The sequence below is a fragment of the Calonectris borealis genome, chromosome 1, assembly GCF_964195595.1.
Source record: "Calonectris borealis chromosome 1, bCalBor7.hap1.2, whole genome shotgun sequence".
Lineage (NCBI taxonomy): Eukaryota > Metazoa > Chordata > Aves > Procellariiformes > Procellariidae > Calonectris > Calonectris borealis.
This window is the reverse complement of record NC_134312.1, coordinates 85,113,693-85,131,908: the sequence shown is the minus strand read 5'-3', so window position 1 is coordinate 85,131,908 and position 18,216 is coordinate 85,113,693. Positions and strand designations below refer to the sequence as shown.

At 40.4% G+C, this 18,216-nt stretch overlaps 2 protein-coding genes across 4 annotated transcripts in view; both read right to left on the bottom strand.

Moving 5' to 3' along the window:
- Nucleotides 1-14,574, bottom strand: part of TULP3 (TUB like protein 3) — a 34,061-nt gene extending 19,487 nt beyond the window's left edge. Inside the window, exons 1-2 of one of the 3 annotated variants that reach the window (XM_075163906.1) lie at nucleotides 14,429-14,574; nucleotides 382-433 (exon numbers count right to left, since the gene is read on the bottom strand). In XM_075163906.1, the coding sequence (XP_075020007.1) occupies nucleotides 382-433; nucleotides 14,429-14,469 (93 nt within the window). In that variant the 5' untranslated portion in view covers nucleotides 14,470-14,574. The remainder of the gene's footprint in view (nucleotides 1-381; nucleotides 434-14,428) is intronic. The other 2 variants (XM_075163897.1, XM_075163928.1) reach the window with 2 other exon arrangements.
- A 236-nt stretch (nucleotides 14,575-14,810) lies between these two features.
- On the bottom strand, nucleotides 14,811-18,108 carry RHNO1 (RAD9-HUS1-RAD1 interacting nuclear orphan 1). The gene is made up of 2 exons (XM_075163940.1): nucleotides 17,861-18,108; nucleotides 14,811-15,664 (listed from the first exon to the last, which is right to left on the bottom strand). Exons 1-2 carry the CDS (start codon nucleotides 18,026-18,028, stop codon nucleotides 15,008-15,010), a joined length of 825 nt encoding a protein of 274 aa, XP_075020041.1. The 5' UTR covers nucleotides 18,029-18,108; the 3' UTR covers nucleotides 14,811-15,007.
- Between the last annotated feature and the right edge of the window lie 108 nt (nucleotides 18,109-18,216).

Genomic DNA, 18,216 nt, shown 5'->3' with positions numbered 1-18,216 from the left:
TTGTAAATGTTTTCATTGTAGGAAAGATCTTTCTATAGCTCAGAGAAACTTTTTCTTTTCCTTTGACGCTTAAAATGGATAATTCCCTGCAGTCTTCCTCTCTTTTGATTCATTCCTGCATTGTGGTGACTCAATCCCAATGAAATGAGAGGACGTATGAAAAATAAACGTATCAAAGAAATCAAGCCTACAAGCTACAGCAAGGTTGACTTAAACTAACGAAGCCATGAAAATCTTTAAAGAAAAATGTTAGCAATGAGTTCTTGTTTGTATTCTTTAGACCAAGCATTTTTAGCACTTCACCCCCATTTCTCAAGTCTCTAGACAGCTAATGTTTGTTTTCCTATACTTATTTTTACCAGCTTCAGCACTATCATTTACCTGATTCTCTAGTTTCAGCTGTCGTAGTTTCATGCTTTCATCCTCAAAGATGCTGGGAAAGGGAAAGAAACAAAGTAATTATTGCTAGTAAATAGTTTGCATTATAAGAGCACAGGATATTCACAGACTACAACTTCACCACCAAGACTTTAAAACAACTGTAAGACATAACTTATACCCCACGACAAGACCAAGTTACAAAGCACTAAAAAAATAAAACATACTTTATATTGTGTCAAATAGGACCAAAATGTAGTTTAATCACCTTAATAAACTGTTCTGAAAACATTTTGTAAGCAAAAAGGGCTTCATTACTGATGGACAGATTATGAGCCACTGTAGAGGTGGGCTATGAGACAATTTATATCTGAAGGCTTAACACAGTTCAAACCAATTCAGTAAAGTCCCGGCTCCTTCATAAAATACCCAATTCCACATTAACTCAGAATTTTAGGTTTTGTCTTGGAGTCAAACCTACACCATTTTCTCCTCCTGCCAGACTTCCCAGAACTAATGTTAATACCTGAGAGAATCTGTATTTGCAACACCTGATATTAATTCCTAGAGATGAAAAAACAATTATTTCACTATTTAAGTGTTTTATAGATAACTTTTCATAAGAACTCTAGTTTTTCATTCTAAGTTGTGTTCCACATAGACTACACATTTCCTTTTGTATGATAATGAATTATTACATAAAGAGCAATTTAGAGCAGTTAACCCTACAAAGTGGACAGCTTAATTGACAAGTAAGCACATATTCTGCCTACCACAGTTGTGCTCTTTCCTTTACACGGCTTTGACAAAGACCTCTCTGGAAGTGAGAAAGCATCAGGAAGAAGATACTTAATACAGAAAACAGACAAACATTATATATTTTATTGATGGCAGGCAGAAAAGCAGGGCTAGTCAAAATTTCAATTTAAACAGGAAATTCTCTGTCTGGTCTAGGTATGCAGAAATGTTGAACGATGTGGAGTCACAAGCTGGCAGACAGTGCTGAGTAACCCTAACAAGGAAAACCAGAGAGATGGAGAGAGACAGAGAGAGAAGTGGGGTGGGGTTTCTGCAACACACACGCCATGGAAATTGGATCATATTACACAGAGCTAACAAGAGGAGAAACGGCTCAGAGTCCCCTTAACCCCTAGTAAATCCGCATTTGACTCAACTTCCAGGCAAGCAGACGACAGATCAGAGGTCCTTACAGACAGACTACCCTAGCCAACACAGGCCCTGTTCTGGCAGGCTGAAATATGCAGGAAAAAAGTTTTGTATATGCACATCATATATAACAGTTTATATACTCTAAAATTGATGCTTACTGCCCAACTAATGGTATTTTAAAGCAAGTTACCACTGCCATTGTTTTTTACTTTGCAGTTTTCCTTATTTCTATAATTTTTTTCTAATGTATTTCAAGTATAACAGGTCTAGGACCTTGAAAACACCCTGCTTCCAAAAAATGACATTATTCCTTACATGGAATATTCCTCACCAGTAATACGTAGTACCTCGGATTCAAAGGGAATGGAGGGCCTGGAAAAATGAACGTCTTTCTTGAAGAGGGATGGAGAGCTATTGAGTGTCCCCACAGCAACAGCTACAGTAATACACCTGAAAACATCCACAACTTAAGAAAGAAACATGCAGAGACATATCTACTGAGTGCAGCAAGATATACATGAGTTGTCACTTGAAACTTCAACATAAAGTTAAAATGTGACATGCTTTTTATTTAAAGCATAGGTAATGGAAAAGGCCATCTTTGGCAAAGTCCAAAAAAATGCTTGAAAGCTCCAGTTAAAATATTCATGACCGAAAAAAAAAAAGGGGGGGTGGAGGGGACATCTTTTCATACGCCTACTGACTTAAGAAATAGATGACATTTGTTAACTGCAGTCAAGAGTTTGTTATAAAGCAATCTATGTAACTCTGATCAATATTAGATTTACAGACACATTCTTATATAATTAAAAAGAACTACAAAGGTGTCCTGTGTAGATACAAGCTACTGTCTGTAGTTTTGTTGTTTTTCCTAATAGAAAATGCATCCCCAACAATTTGATTCTCTTCTTCAGAAAATAAAAAGAAATAAAAACACTACCACTTTTGGAAATAAGTTTCCAGGTTTTCCTTTTTACCTGGAAGATGGCAAAATGCTGAAATATTAGGACTCCCATACGTGCCTTGTGGAAATCCTCCATGAAAATTATTTATTTTGTATTTTTAAATTATTTTCTATCCACACTGGAACAAAGTTACGTAACATTAAAGACAAGTCTGAAGACTCTTGGAACAGGATGGTAACGCAGACTACACGATGCCTCACTTCCAACTGCTTAACTGAGACTCAAACATGGTTGAAATACATAAAGATTCTAACAGGTCACAGAGCTTGATAAAGCAAAAGATAACAAGAGTGTTTTCCTTTACTGGTAAACACACACCAAAATCACCTCAGAGCAGGCCACAAAATGAAAGCAGCCATCAATCCTTCCCATTATAAAATGCAAGGATTCATACAAGGAGCAAAATAAAAAGAAACAATTAAAGTTAAGAGTACTGTGGCACTGAAAATAGTAGCTAAAAAAAAAAAAATTACACTACTTTTATTTATTCCTCCTGCAACCTTCCTTGCAGCACTTGGTCATCATGAAAGTGTAACATAATAATCAGACAAAAAAAGAGCTTCCCACACATACACACACTTCACACTTTTTTCTACCCACCACAGCGGGGTTGGTGTTGTTAGAGGAAAAGGCTGTGCCAGAGTCACTCCCACAGCTCACCACTAAGGAATGCAAGTAGTGTGCTAATACAGCTGCAGGCTTCAAACACGAATCCTCCTTCAGATGGACTGACTACACAGACCAGTACATCTAAGTGCTCTTCGGACATGGTCACGCAAAACCACTATGCTCTTCACTATGCTTTTCTATTTGAAGGGTTTATGTGCAGGAAGAGGAATTAAATATCCAGCAGGAATGGGAAAAATAAGCAGCATTTCCATAGCTACAAAACTGTGGGGAAAAAAAAAACAAACCACCAAACCAGTCGCCAATTTACCTTTGATAAATAAGAACTGAAAATACTCAAGTAGCCTGTAACGATCTTCCTCTTCCGAACTGCTGCAGAAGAGCGGACTACATGAGACCCTGCCCACCATTTACCAGAATCTGCTAGCTCTCCTACTAAAGCTGCATGACGGGTAACTGGCACATGCCACAGAGAAAGGAAAAATGACCCAGAACAGAAGTGAAGGCTAATGATTATCCAGGATACAGAATAAAAATGAGAGTGGGAAAGCAAGTATTTAACAAAAACACTCAACTGAGAAGATACAACAGCACGTCTGAATATGGGAGAGACATAAAGAGGTTCACAGATCCATTCCTCCTCACAGATCCATTTCCAGATTCAACATAGTCCAACATGAAGCAAAATGTTTTATTTTTAACTGATATCACCTCAAATTCCTGCTGAAATCAGAATTAGCCTTGTTTTCCTATCATAAGCAGAAATTAAAGTGTTGCAATAGGAATATGAATGACAAATTTTTTATAGATGTGTTCATTAGGTTCATTCCTAGCCATTTTCAGAATATCAAACTAACCACAATGAAGAGATAACTCAGATGTTCATATATGCAATTAAGGCTTCACTTTCATGCAGTTTATTTTCGTTTCTGTAAAAAAGGCACACTACATCTATTAACAGTTCTTTCAGAATGGACGTATTATTTTTCAATAACACACTGCAATTTTGGAATTACAACCTATGTTGTAAAGCATACATATGGCTAGAGAGAGTTAACACTCTTGTTTTCATTGCAACTTCTCTGTGTTCCTGAATATATTATACTTAAAAAAACCCAAAATAGTTATGTTCTAAGCACTTGGCAATCATTGCCATTGAATCAGCCAAATATAAACTCATAGTATAATGCAACTCTGAGAATAATGAAATATGCTGATATTAAAGTAGGATAACATAGAAAATAGGGCAAGAAAGCAATCCATTAGTCTGAAAATGGTCTTCCCATTCTGTCCAGGGTCCACACAAGAGAAAGGATTCTGAAGAGCTGAAGAGGGTTCAGCAGAAAGCTGGACGAATTGACCAAGGACTGGAAAATGTACCTGTTAGCAAGATTTGAAGGCATCCTACAGTTTATCCAAGGGAAAATTAATCAGTACACTCCACTGTATTCCATGGATTTGAGGCCACAAATGACTATTGATGAGAGAGGAGAAGACAACAAAGTCCAGTCATACATAAAATTTTTATTCAACACTGTGACTTGGGATATGTCACGGAGCTGTGGATTTTCAACAGAAAACAACAAGTTTTAATGAAGGTTGAATATTATTATGCTAAAAACTGCTGTCATGGAGTAAGGCTATGGTCTGCCTCAGATTTCAGGTGTGCTTATCCCAGATGGGAGAGCTATTCTTCTTTAAAGTTATATCAAGGGACCAATTAAGTTCCCTTTATATACTGACTGTTGAAGCTGTAAAGAAGCAAATAAAAGGTTGACTTTATTATAGACTAGTTTTGCAAGGAATTGACTGGTTGCAGCTGTAAGTGAGAGGCAACAAGCAGAGGAAGCAAGAAAAGCCACAGGAAGAATAGCCTGTAGAGAGAAAATGTTCTACATGATCCAGAATTCACTGGAAAGACAGATTTGAAATATGTTAAACAAAGGAAAAAACCTCATGATAGTTTTTCCTGCATTCAACAAAATAGGTACATTCCTCATATGTCCACTAAAGAAATACTTTACTCAGTTTTTCCTCCTAAAAGCAATGTAGCAAGGCCTTGCAGATTTAAAAGTTACCCAGATAGGTAAAGCTATTCTGCAATTCAAGTAGTTATAGATTTGAAAAATAACGAGTAAGGTTCTCTGGCCTCTTTTAAGCAGAAGGTCAGACTAGCTCACAGAAACAGACCCCACCCCAACCTTAAAAGAAAATCTGACCCAAGAGAAGAAAAGATAGCTTGTTTTGCTTTTTAACTGTTCTAAGCTTCTTTAAAGCATATATTAGCACTGCATATGCTAATTCTTGGTGAGAGAAATTCAGGAAGTATCACTTGTTTGTGCACAGCTCTAAGGAAGACACTAAAAATTCAGATACTCTGTAGTTTGGCAGAGAGATTCAGAGAAAGTGTCCCGCAGAAACTTCTAGCTCATTTTAAAGTGGACTAGATTTTGAGTTTACTGTGCCTTATTTCAAACAAGCTTGATATTTTATATCAGTCTGACACATAAATCCTTCTTTTAACACACACAATCTTTCAATATTGATGGGAATATGAACCTATATATTAACAATCAAGATCCTTAATTTTTTAACTGTTTCCATTGCTCTGTTTCCTTTAAAGGACCTCCAAGGCACAATAAACTATCACCATTTTCCTCCACAAACGTCCCAAACTTCCCGGTATCTTTATATGTATTTCTCACTCTACAGAGGGCTGCTTCCATCAGAAGTCTAACAAAGCTCACGTAACTCCTTTTTCCTTTGCAGGACGGTTTATTAATGTGGTAGCAGCGGTTATGTCTCTGAGCAATGCTCCCAGAACTTAAGAATCAGGGAATGAGAAGAATGTGGCTTGTGGCACATATCTTTGTCCACTAGATTTATTTTTAGCTGTTAGAAGCGCAAGTAAAAGCAACTTCAGTAGAAATGCAGAGTCAGCTGGTATGAAAGTGTTTTCACTCTTAACTCTTGGAAGAACTTCCTTGGGAATTTTCTCCTCATCTGAACTACAGCTATGAAGGAAAACAGAAGCTGTAGAAAAGAGATCATTTGAAGAAGGATTTTTATCTTTTAAAAGACATATTCTAAATAAAAAATGCAATACTGTCTCTGGAAACTAGTTGAGGAACAAAATTTATCTGTAATGCACCTTCCAATCCACGAAAGGGAGGAGTCCCATCTGCTTTCTTTGCAACTGACACAATTGTAATTGTTCAATTCTGGGAAAATGTGTAACATAGCACCCATAAGAGTGAGGATTATCAAATTTTTCTGCCTTCCCCAAGGCAGAAGAGTGGGATTTTTTGGCAAACACGGGATATTCTTTCCTTCATAATTAAATTAACCACCAGTAAGTCTTCCAAGGTAAACTGGATCTGCTGCCACACCCATTTCTAACTGACACAGCTCAGGCTGCATCAACATTTCAGTTATAAGTTATTTTCAAGCAGTTGATATTTCAACAAGGGCAAGTTTTAGCCTCTGTCTGGCTTTTTTACAAAAAGAATCCTTTCTCCAGTGAAATCAGTTTTACCTTTGACTCCCTCCCCAAAGAAACATGTACAGATTTCTAAAGCCAATAGCATACTGTTTTGAGAAAGGTTTCACAAAATTTGTTTGGCAAGTCTTTCACCTACTGAACGTATTATGGGAACAATGACATGGCAACAGTGAACATTTAATTTTGGAAGCAATTCTGAATGAGTGAATATATTATTGTGAATAAAGACTGTCTTGGATATGCTTTAATACACAAATTATGTCCCACATGATACAGATTGAATAAGACTTATCTCAGAATATTTGAAGAGAAGTATAAAATGAACTAATAAGAACAATAAAGTCAACTGCCAGAACAGGGTGGGGTGGGTGAACAGAAAGACAAGCATGTAGATCTGTATGTCCTACTCCACTTGAATCCTCTAGGCACTGCATGTTCCTGCCAATAACCTGCAGCAACTCTCTGAGCGATTTACAACTTACTAAAGAATATCCTAAAGAAATACAAAGGCAAGTTAGTCCTTTACAACTTCTGCTTCTACCTGCCTCTGAGTTTAAAAATGGAACTTCACTGTGGAATTACCAGGTACTTTTCTTTAAAGTCACATGGACTAGAAGCGTTCCAAAAACACCCAAACCAAAACACCCTCCCTCCCACAAAAAATCTAAAAGGCTGGCACTCTGAAGAATATATATGTGTATACATATTCTTCATATATATATATGTATATATGGATATGTTTTGCCTTTATTGTGGCAAAACAGCTGCGTCAACAACTCCGAGCAATAGGAATACCGTGCTGAAGAAAGGAATTCAAGAAAAAAAAAGTCTGAGATACACGTGCTATAGAAAAATCTTTTGTTATAAAGCATGAACAGGTTAATAATTATTTTTGTTGGCTAAAACTAAGAAAGCAGCGAATTTAACCCAAACCTATCCTTGCAGCACCATGTTCTCCATACTTGCATAATGCAATAATGCCATTAAATGCACAATGCCCTAATAGTAAGTGAGTGTACCTGAAAGTAACACCCTGTTCAGGTTAAAACAGCTCAGGAAGAACACACTAGATTTGGCCTAAAGGAGTTCCTTTGAAAATGCATCCGTTTTGAGGTGACTGTTCACATGCCAAATGTAACTAGGTAGATAATGACGCCGTCTAGTACTGGCTGACTGCAGCTATGTTAATGCAGAAAAGAGTATTTATCAGTGCAGGAGACACAAACTTCTCTTTTTTTTACAGTACTCATTCCAGTGATTTTGTAAGGTAAAATGAAACGGTGTAGGCAAGGTGAAACAACCACTCAGAAGAATCACCCCTATCTTCAGTTTCAGAATGGTATCCGTGGAAGCACAAAACCCTAGTATAAAATTAGAATCTCACAAATGCAGTGGGATATGCTCTGCACTATTACATACCTAGGAAGAACTAATGTGGCAGGAGATTGTCAGGTGAACTAAACAGGAACTGCTGGTAAAGTAACAGAATATTGAGAAATGATGGGTCTATGGGAGAAAAGTTGAATTATGATGAAACAAAGAATAAAGCATATGAGATTCTGATGAGATTCCTTTTTCAGAAACGGATTGATACTGTCTTGGTGAACAACAAGTTGACCATGAGCCAGCAATGCACCCTCAAGGCAAAGGTGGCCAACAGCATCCTAGGCTGCATGAGGAAAAGCATTGCCAGCAAGTCGAGGGAGATGACCCTACCTGTCTGCTCAGCACTGGTGAAGCCACACATGAAGTGCTGTGTCCAGTTCTGGACTCCTCGGCGCAAGAAAGATATGGACATACTGGAGCAAGTCCATCAAAGGGCCACAAAGATGATTAAGGGACTGGAGTATCTTTCACAGGAGGTGAGGCTGAGAGAACTGGGACGGTTCAGCCTGGAGAAGAGAAGGCTTAGGGGCGTTCTTATCCATGTGCATAAATACCTGATGGGAGGGTGTAAAGGAGATGAAGCCAGTAGTGCCTACTGACAGGGCAAGAGGCAATGGGCACAAACTAAACCACACGAAACTCTATCCAAACGCAAGAAAATACTTTTACTGAGAGAGTGGTCAAACACTGGAACAGGTTGCCCAAGGAGGTTGTGGAGTCTCCATCTTTGTAGATATTCAAAACCTGACTGGACATTGTCCTGTGCAACCTGCTCCAGCTGACCCTACTTGAGCAGTGGGGTTGGACTAGATGCTCTCAAGAAGCCCCTTTCAACCTCCATGATTCTGTGATTCTGTTTGTTTAGATTCTGGAGATCACAAGATAAACAGAGACAGTTTAGAACCCGAGTCTGAGAAAACAAACTAGATGACAACAAAGAATACAGGCTGTTACAAGAAAATGCAACAGGAACATAATCATCATGAAAAGGTTAAATTCTGAGCTCAGAACTATTTTGACTCCTGTACTGCTTTTGACTCCATTCCAATTTGAATCGAATTTTATGCCATTCAAAAAATGACTCACCAACTACCAAAGATTAGCTCCTCCTACTTGGAACAAGGGAACAAAGCAATGAAAAAGCAGCACTCTCTGGACAGAAGCTAGTAGATCTTCTATAAAGAAGACTATAAAGAAGAGTGCAAACAAAAGCTTGTGTTCTCTACTATACTATACTGGGAGAACAGAAAGTAGATTCTTGTTTTCCTTAGCCAGAAAAGTCTCAAGTAATTTGTTACAGCATACCTAAACAGAAAGGAGTATTCTTTCCCTGGAAGGAAGGCCAAGAGAAGCCAGAAATCCACACAGGCCATTAACCGTTAAAGCCATCACGGATGCTGGTAGGGTGGCACAGAGGAAGACAACCATCAGAATAAGAATATGCACATGAACTTATCTTTAAGTGTGTAGCCGAACAGGGAGTTTTAAACTGGATTTTTATTACAGTGTTTGTAAGAGAAGGGAGACAAGGAATCTCCTGCCAGGCACATGCCTTCGAGAATTCACAGCTGGTGACTCCCAGTGATCCTGACATTAACAGGGAAGATACAAGTTCACAACATAGCTTGAGTAAGGACTTTTCAGCTCTTAACCACCAATAGAACTGCAGAATGCTATGCTTCCAAAATCATGTTTATTCAGGTGAATTTAATGAAACTTAGGTTTCTGCTAAGGAAAAGGAAGAGACATTTATTCCATAAGCAGCACAACAGCTTTCTATTTAGCGTCCTCTCAACTACATACTACAAATCCCCAGTCATTTCATTTCTAGAAATTGCTCGACCCAAGGAAAGAGCAAAGCAAGATCCACAGGGGCTTAGAATTCTGACTCCTGTGATCTTCTGTTTGTGAATTATTAAACCTTGCCTGTCACTTTTGTTGACGTCGTACCCCATTACAACATGAAACCAGTGAAATGTAAAGCAGTTGCTGTTCTCTCCTAGCAACAAAGTCAGCACAGTAAAGTCAGTTAAATAGCACACAACATGCTTAACCCAGACTAGATAACAAAACTCAAAGTTCCCTGAAAATAAGTGTATCACACTTCATGCCATAGATTGCACTTGTTTTATAGTTCTTTCAAACCAAAAATGAGGGAAGGAGCATAAATGCAGTTTTCTGAACTGACACTGCAGAACTGACTATGGACTTTTAGTCCCAGTCCAGTTTTTTATTTTTAGAAGATTGAAAGGGGAAGCCATTAAAGAGATAGAAACAGCAAAATTTAATTTCCATCCCAAACTAAGTGACTTGGCAAGATACTGCTGCTACATGTAGATTCTTGTTCTTTTCTTGCCTCAGATTTCATATAAGAATGCTAAACGGGAAATGAGTGCAGAAGCAACCACGGACCTCTACAATAATAACGCAGGCAGTTAGAGTTCTAACATCCCACAGAATATGTTTTAAACAACACTAGGAGTAAGGGTAAATGTTCTTGCAGTAGTCTAAGGCAACAGCTCTAGGCATATCAGCAAATCCACTTACAAGAGAATTCATCTCATGACCCAATTACAACACAATCAAGAGTTTTATTTTGGAGATCACCCAACTGTGCCTCAGTGACAAAACAGGAGTCTGGAGCTATCCCAGTGCAAGTCTGGTTGCAGAAAGTTTTCGCACATACAAAGTCATAACTATGTTGAAATCAGGGCACTTGTCCCTCCTACAGATGCCATACCAACAGTGGTTAAAAAAAGAAAGAAAAAAGGCAGGAGAAGAGAAAAATAATGGTTGTGTCTATGAAGATGGATCATCAGTAACCTAAATTCTAAATTGTAAGAGATGGGAGAAGAACTTATTAGAAACTGAAGAGACAATTCAAACAAGGTTCAACTTTAAGACAACTCTTTCATTGTTCTAACAATTGCAGTTACCAAGTGTATTTCAAGTTGTATTTGGAAATTTGAGTGACAGCATTGCTACTTTTCTCTCTTGCCACTGCTGTCTACATCATAGGAAGTGAGGTGATTCCTTCTTCGCTCACACTGACAGCAGCAGCATCAAATTGCAGTTGCAAAAGGTTTTCTTTTCTTTTGAAACTGTACTCCTAGGAGTACGTCTCAACCACATTTATAAAATATTTACAGATTTATCTCATTTTGGACAGATTTCTTGGTTATCATGTTCAGACTTGAAAGGGATGAAGCAAATAAGATATTAAGCCAATTCTCTTTTATCTAAAGATAAGATTTGCAGAATTGTAAATCCTGGAATTTATAAAACAGTGCTTGTTAATTTCAAGAAGGTCATCCATGGCCAAATAACAACACCCAACAGACTAACAGAGATGCTGATAGCCTTTTAAAAGGAAATTTAAACTCCTTTGTCTTCTCTGGATTACAAGTATAGCTAAAATCATTAGCAAAGTATTTTGTCTTTTTTCCCCAAAATTATAATTAAGGTACATCTATATAAAACAGTCAAGCCCAGCAGCCACCAAGATTCCTGACAACCTCAACTACCCTGAGGTTTTTCAAATATGGAAAGGGCCTTTGGCTGGACAACAATACATGAAATGACTTTTGAACCTTTTGAATCTTTTGAAAACTGAGCTTATTGCCAATAGGCCCTTTTTCTTCATTAACTTTTGAAGCCACTGAGGAACTATCCCAGAGTTCCTGAATTCACAAACTGAAAACCGCTAACTAATGCATGTCTAGTCACCCAAGAAGCATCCAAATTACAGGAGGGACCGCTGCAGTTGACACCCAGTTTTGTAGTCTCTGTAGACTCAGTCAAGATTTTTGCACCCTGGAAATTATGTTCTTTATACATGACATCTGCAAGTCAGAAGCTGAAGCACATTTGGAAGACAGCATGTGCACAGCTTTAAGTATTCCTGTACACTGTATAATTATTGTGCAAAAAGGTGAAGTTCACCAGTCTCCAAGATTCTAAAATACATACTACTGTAAGAACCAAATTCCCTTCTCAATATTTTAAAAGCTTACTATGATTTAGAATGACTTTTATCTGAATGTTTCTACTGTATTCAACATTATTCATTTCATGTTAAGTCTCAAAATGAACTTTCCCAAATGAAGAAAGAAGGTATAGTGCCATTTCATGGTTTTGATGAGTGCTATCAACCTTAGAATTTTCTAAAGCATTAAGACAGTTGTGCCATCTCTACTTGAAAGTCAATCAAACCTTAAAATGAACTTGAGCAACTTCAGCCACCTCAAATGGAAGACAGTGTTGGTGGACAAGCGTAGGTTAACACAAGTAGGTAGGTTAGCCACAGTTTCAAGGTACAGCCTGTTTCAGGGATAGCCTAAAGCCAAGATGTCAGTTGTCTATCCATCATCAAGTATCCCACAGCATGTTTACAAAACTATACGCAATTATTTTTGACTTGTTTCCTTCACCTCTGTCCACCAGAAATAAAATACTTTTTATATCTTAATGTGTATTTTACATACTGCTCAACAGTAAAGGTATTCCACCTCAGGAAAAAAAAAAAAGCTGCCAACTGGTTCTCAGGTACAGGTTTTTTAAACTTTACAGAGCCTTTCTTCTATAAGATGGTAGGTAGTATCTTCATTGCTATGAACTGCCAGTTATTATGTATCACATTTACTTTTTCTATACAAACCACTGTCTGGACAACTGACAGTTATTTTACCAAACAAGAGTTCTAATGACCAAATTAGTGATTTATGGATAATTTTACTATTCTCTTCTCATGAAAAGAAGATTATTCTTAAGAATATAGTGTTTTGTCTTCCTGCAGTTTATTATAGTGCTGTTGAACCTTCTAAGTTCAGAGTCAGACCCCTAAAAACAATAGGCCTCAAGGAACTATTTAAAAACTACGTACTTTTATTTAGGTTCATATATTCTAATTTTCTTACTTTAACCATGGAGACTAAAGAAAGTTAAGGAAATGTTTGTTTAATAAACTGGGGGTGGGAGGGAAGCAGCTATCACATGAACTGCCATTATGGTTCATTTCTATGCTATTCTAGGCTATTTCTGTGAGGCACCCATAAAAGTATGCAAAACAAGTTTCTTAGCAGAAAGAAATTATACTAGTACAATTGTTATCAGAAAAGCAGCATCATTTCCTGTAGCTTCAACTCTGTCAAACTTAAAAGTCTAATATCTATGCAAGGAAATTTATGTGCCATCAGCGTGTCATCAGTTTTTCAAAACTTGTTGCCAGAATTGGTATACAAACCTCAGCCTTTAAAGTCTGCATAAAGAAGTCATCCTCTAATGTTTCACAGCATATTTGGTGGACCCAAGCAATTACAGGATCCCTTCTAACTCTATTGCCTCTTTTCACCCTCAGCTAAAATTACCAAGAGTATGTCATAAATAAATACTGTTTCTCTTCTACACTGTGTTCATTGTAATTCAACTACTAGAAGTTCAGGTTTCTCCCTTTACTTGCTTTTCCTTTCCCCATCCAAACATCAGAGGCACAGAAGATATTTTTTCCAGTGATTTTACAATCACATTAATTCTGACAAAACCCATTTTCACTGACTTCCTGTATCCTCACATTTAATTTCAACTAATTTTGGTTTTGAGCTAGTCACGTGCCACAGGCATAATATCTTTCCAAAATCTCTTTTCCGAAGTTCACAGTTGTTTTTCCTATTACATCAGTTAAGTTCCTTCCAGTTATTCCCCTCTTTCCTGTGAAACGGCACACGGAGTATGCTACCCCAAGAGCTTCATTAGCAACTGAAGAGCAGAGTAACACTGCATAAATGCTTCTCGGCAGCACCTAGAAACAAGCAGAGTGGACCGAGACCCCACAAAACCAGTTTAATCTACAAGTATTTAGATGATGCACAACATATAACGGTGAAGAGTTAAGCACATAAGATAACAGCCGGGCTTCACACCGCTGTTGGGCGCCTGCTGGCAGCGGATGGTATCAGGTCAGCGTCGCCACAGCACCCAGCCGAGCAGCGCGACGTTACCACGCGGGTACTCGCCCCGCGGCGTGCCGCCCCACGCGCGCGCGGCCGCGAGCAGTTGCGGTGACGGCACACAGACGCGTGCGGCTCTGCCCGCCCAGGCCCCGCTGCGGCCGCTCAGCCCGGCACCGGGCGCCCCGCGGCCGGGTGCGCTGCTTCTGATGCGATGCGAGGCAGAGCTGCGCGCAGCGCCGGGCAGTCCCGGCCCAGTCCGTTTTGCTCCCGGGGACGCCACCTCCCCGAAACCGCGCCCGCCCGCCGGAAGGTGGAACCGGACGGGGAAACGCCGGACCGAGCCGCCCTCACCGAGGTGCGGGGCCGGGCCGCAGACAGCCCCGCAGGACCCAGGCCGGGCACTCGCGCGGCCCCGCCGCCCCCCTGGGCCGGACCCCCGGCCCCCCTCTCACCTGCCGCCGGCGGGGCCACCTCGGCCCCTTGCGCTCTCCATCCCCAGCCTCGCCGTTGCTATGGGGCCCCGGCCGCCGCGCCCAGCCCCGGCCTCGCCGCTACCCTTGGCAACGGAACTCGGTATTGAAGCGCGGCGCCATTGGCCGAAGGCGCAGCACGTGGCCCGCCCATTGGCCACGAAGCCCCTCAGCGGGGCGGGACGAGCCCCGCACATGCGCAGTACGAGGGCTGCTGGCGGCGGGCAGGAGCCCAGCCCTGCCCCCTTCCCGCGCGGGCCGCCGGGCCCCCCGGGGGAGGACAGGGCCGGACCCTGCTGTTCCCTGTCCTCCGCCTCCTCCGGGGCTGCAGCAATAGCCTCCACCAGAAGCCACGTAGATTAGAAAGCTCTTTTCAGAGCCACCCCTTCCCCAAGGAAGCCCGGCCCAACATACCCCCATCCCCAAGAAATCCGCCCCCCGCGCCTTTGCGGCGGTTCTCAGGAGGATCAGCCAGCCGCAGCACAGCCGGCTGCTCCTCGAAAGGAACATGGGCTGTTTGGACGTGTCTTTGCACACAACAAAATTACTGCTCCCACCAAGTTAGACGTTGGCCTGTCTCCTTGAGAGCTCGGGGTTCGCCTTCACCAGTATGTCAGCAGCACTCAGCTTCCCTCTTTCCCGCAGGTATTTCATTAGATGAGGCCGCCGTCTCCAAGTAACCTTTACTCCGTACTCATGCTCGGGAGTATCTGTAACCAGTACTGCTGCTGACTCTCCTCTCCCACAGGGATCAATACTGAATGCCAGCTCTTTTTCTGGATGCCAGGCATGACTGCTTGTTTGTGGCAGAGTGCTGCTGCATCTCCAGTTTGTTACGGAAGGCACCTGTGGCGTCTCTACATCTGGTGGATTAAAGACTTCTGGCTCCACAGGCTGGGGAGCAGGTAACAAAGGTATTTCTCCACAGTTCTCTGGGCTGTTCACCTGGATGTTGGCTTTTGCTGCTGTCCCTTTCTGGCTGTGAGAGTGCTGTGTGTTCTTCCTCGAGCAATGTGGACGATGTGAGGGGTGGACTGCATATCCTTCTGGATTCTCAAAAGTTAAAGGAGGAAATTTGCAGGCTATAGCTCTTCGACGAGCTCCTCCTGCATGAAGCGAACTGTGATTGGCATCCTGATTCTGGGGTTTGTGAGGACCACGATGCTTCTGGCATGCTTTCAACACCACTGGCTTAGTTGTTTCAAATTGTGGGCACACCTAAAGGGGAAGGCATAGTAATAAGAAAACAACAATTTTCTCCAGACAAAGGAATGCCAACCTGATTCTATTCCCCCACCTATCCCATCTTTTTTCTGTGTGTTCATTAAGGCAGCAAAGCAAATCGGTCACTAACCAAGCTGCTAAGCAGGAGATATCTCTGGACTTCAACATCATGTTCTGCCATTCTTGTCTGAAAAGTGATTGGGGTGCAAGTGAACTATTCTCTGGCAACTTAAAAAGCACTCAGGGTTTGGGTTTTAAAGAAAAGTCTAACTTGCATCTACTCTTGTAACCCCTGCAGATTTAAAACAGTTCAGAGCTGGATCCTGTTTCTTTCTGTGTCTTAGCATAACTCTGAGTAGATTCAGTGAACTACATCCTCAGTCTCCCTGAACAAGTTGAACTGAGAGAATATAAAATGATTTAAAGGATGCCCTCTTAGCTCCATCACTTTAGATTATGTTAATAAGGCTTTCAGAATATTCCCCCAAAACTTCTTTACTTCAAAACATAGTTAATCTCTGTATTCTGGAGTAACAGATCACCCAAAAGCCACTTCTAAAATCGGCTTTCTATAGAAGATGGCCAAAGCTCAACAATCTACCAATCTTTCAATTCTTTGAAAGATTCTGGACTCTTACTCAAATACCTTCTATTACAGTATTCTTTTTTCCCTGGGTATCAACAAAAAGAGTCAGGTTCCATTTCTTGCAATTTGCTTTTCCCTAGAGCACACCAAATGGGTTCTCGCCATAATAACTACAGATCCCTTTCAGTGTTCCTAAGTTACTACATAGTCCCTCAAAAAACTAAGTGCAATTTAATTAAGGATAGTGATCGTCTGCTATACAACTGAACTGTTTGAATGCAAAGCCTTTGTGCAGGAAAAGATAGAAATGATTTCCTGATAATTGTATCCTAGCACATACTGAAAAGAACATAGGTGAACCACTGACTTTGAGGATATGACTTCCTGGCTTCAGAGAACATGTAGGGTAGGCTTTACCAGTGCAGGAGCCTAGCAGTCAAGAAGGTATGAAAAACTTAGATAACATCAAGAAGAGAGTAGCAGAAAATCAGTTGCCACTGAACAAGCTGACAGAAACTCTGCAGAGGATGCTTCAAGAAGTTACAAACCTACCAGGAATTTCAAATGGAAAAATATCTAACAGTTTCAGTGCTGATAGTTTCAAACAAATTTTAGAATCATTGTATGTTTGGAATCAAAGAGCTAAGTACCAGTGTGAATATTTCCACCTCTTCCAAACAAAAAGAATGCTTATTCACAGCAGTTATTTTACTTAGTGTTTCAGAAGCCATAGAGCTAACTGCCTGAAGCATATAAAAAAATTAAAGAGGAAAAAAATTGAACATGTTCTACGTCAAGCTAAGGCATCACAAAAATAACTCCAGGTCACCAAGAACAAAGGAATGTTTCATGCAGGTTTGAAACCACGCTTCCTGAGCCTGCTTTGTGAAGAGCAGAGAGTCAAGCAGTAATAATGTTTAAACAGAGCTCCCCTAGGTGATGACTATTGTTGCATAGAAACAGTCTGTCTTTGCAGCACCTGTTTGCTTAAAAAAAAAAAAATCTTTACATTACATGATGTAAGGAGTATCTTAGGACACTGCAAACAGTCTCTGGAATATTTTTTCAGACCAGAAAAGGAGCGCATCAGAAGAATGATATGGAGAGAAACTATTCAAAACACACAGAATGGAAAAGAGGGCAAGTTAGAACAAATAATCCTGAAGTGAAAGCCTATGTTCTCTAAATTTAGCAGTATCAGATTTAAACAAAACACCTAGTACTTTAACAGGTAACATTCAGAGTTCAGCAGTTATTTCAAGCAGCAAGCCAATAAAAAAATTCCCCCTAATGTTTATTATGTGCAGGGTTTTCAATTGCCATAGAAAACAGTGTTTTCCTGCCAAGAATTAGTTTTTCAGAAGACAAATAATCAGTACACACTGCACACAGTTTTATGCCTTCAAATAACCAAGACTTTAGTGGTTGTGTTTAGAATGTGAGGCAACTCAAAGCACTTATTTATGCTTTAGGCAGCTACAGTGAATTCAGGTCTGTGCTACTAATTTTCAGTACCCAGGACAGGTAGGTTTCTATTGGGACATACGGGAGAAACTTGAAAATCGTTGCTGAGGGACGCAGGGGGAAGGATAATCTATACCAACCCAGGCAGCAGAGGTGTTCTGGTCTACAGGTTTTGTAGGAACACGTCTTGGATTCTCGGCCGAAGGTAGTGGAATTTCATAGCAATGGTCGGGTCCCTCTCGCGGCCTCTCAAGGAATACCAGCTCTGCCTTCCCGGCCTTGTGAGTACATTTCTTCTTTGGAGGCATCAAAAGGTATGGTAAAATGACTTAGAAACCTCATGATGCTTGCTAGAGCCAACTGGAGAAAGAGGAAAGCACCCCAAGGAGATGCTAAAGTGCTCTCAAGTCTGTAGAAGGCAAATAAATGGACTTGAAGACAAACGTTTGGAAACCACAGATCTAGTATTTAACAACAGTAAAACATCTATGCAACA

Bases quoted from the DNA above. Each gene is read 5' to 3' on its own strand.
- RHNO1 (XM_075163940.1), bottom strand. From the start codon at position 18,028: ATGCCTCCAAAGAAGAAATGTACTCACAAGGCCGGGAAGGCAGAGCTG. The intron at 15,665-17,860 runs GTTGGTATAGAT...CTTCCCCTTTAG, and splicing joins AGAACACCTCTGCTGCCTGG to GTGTGCCCACAATTTGAAAC.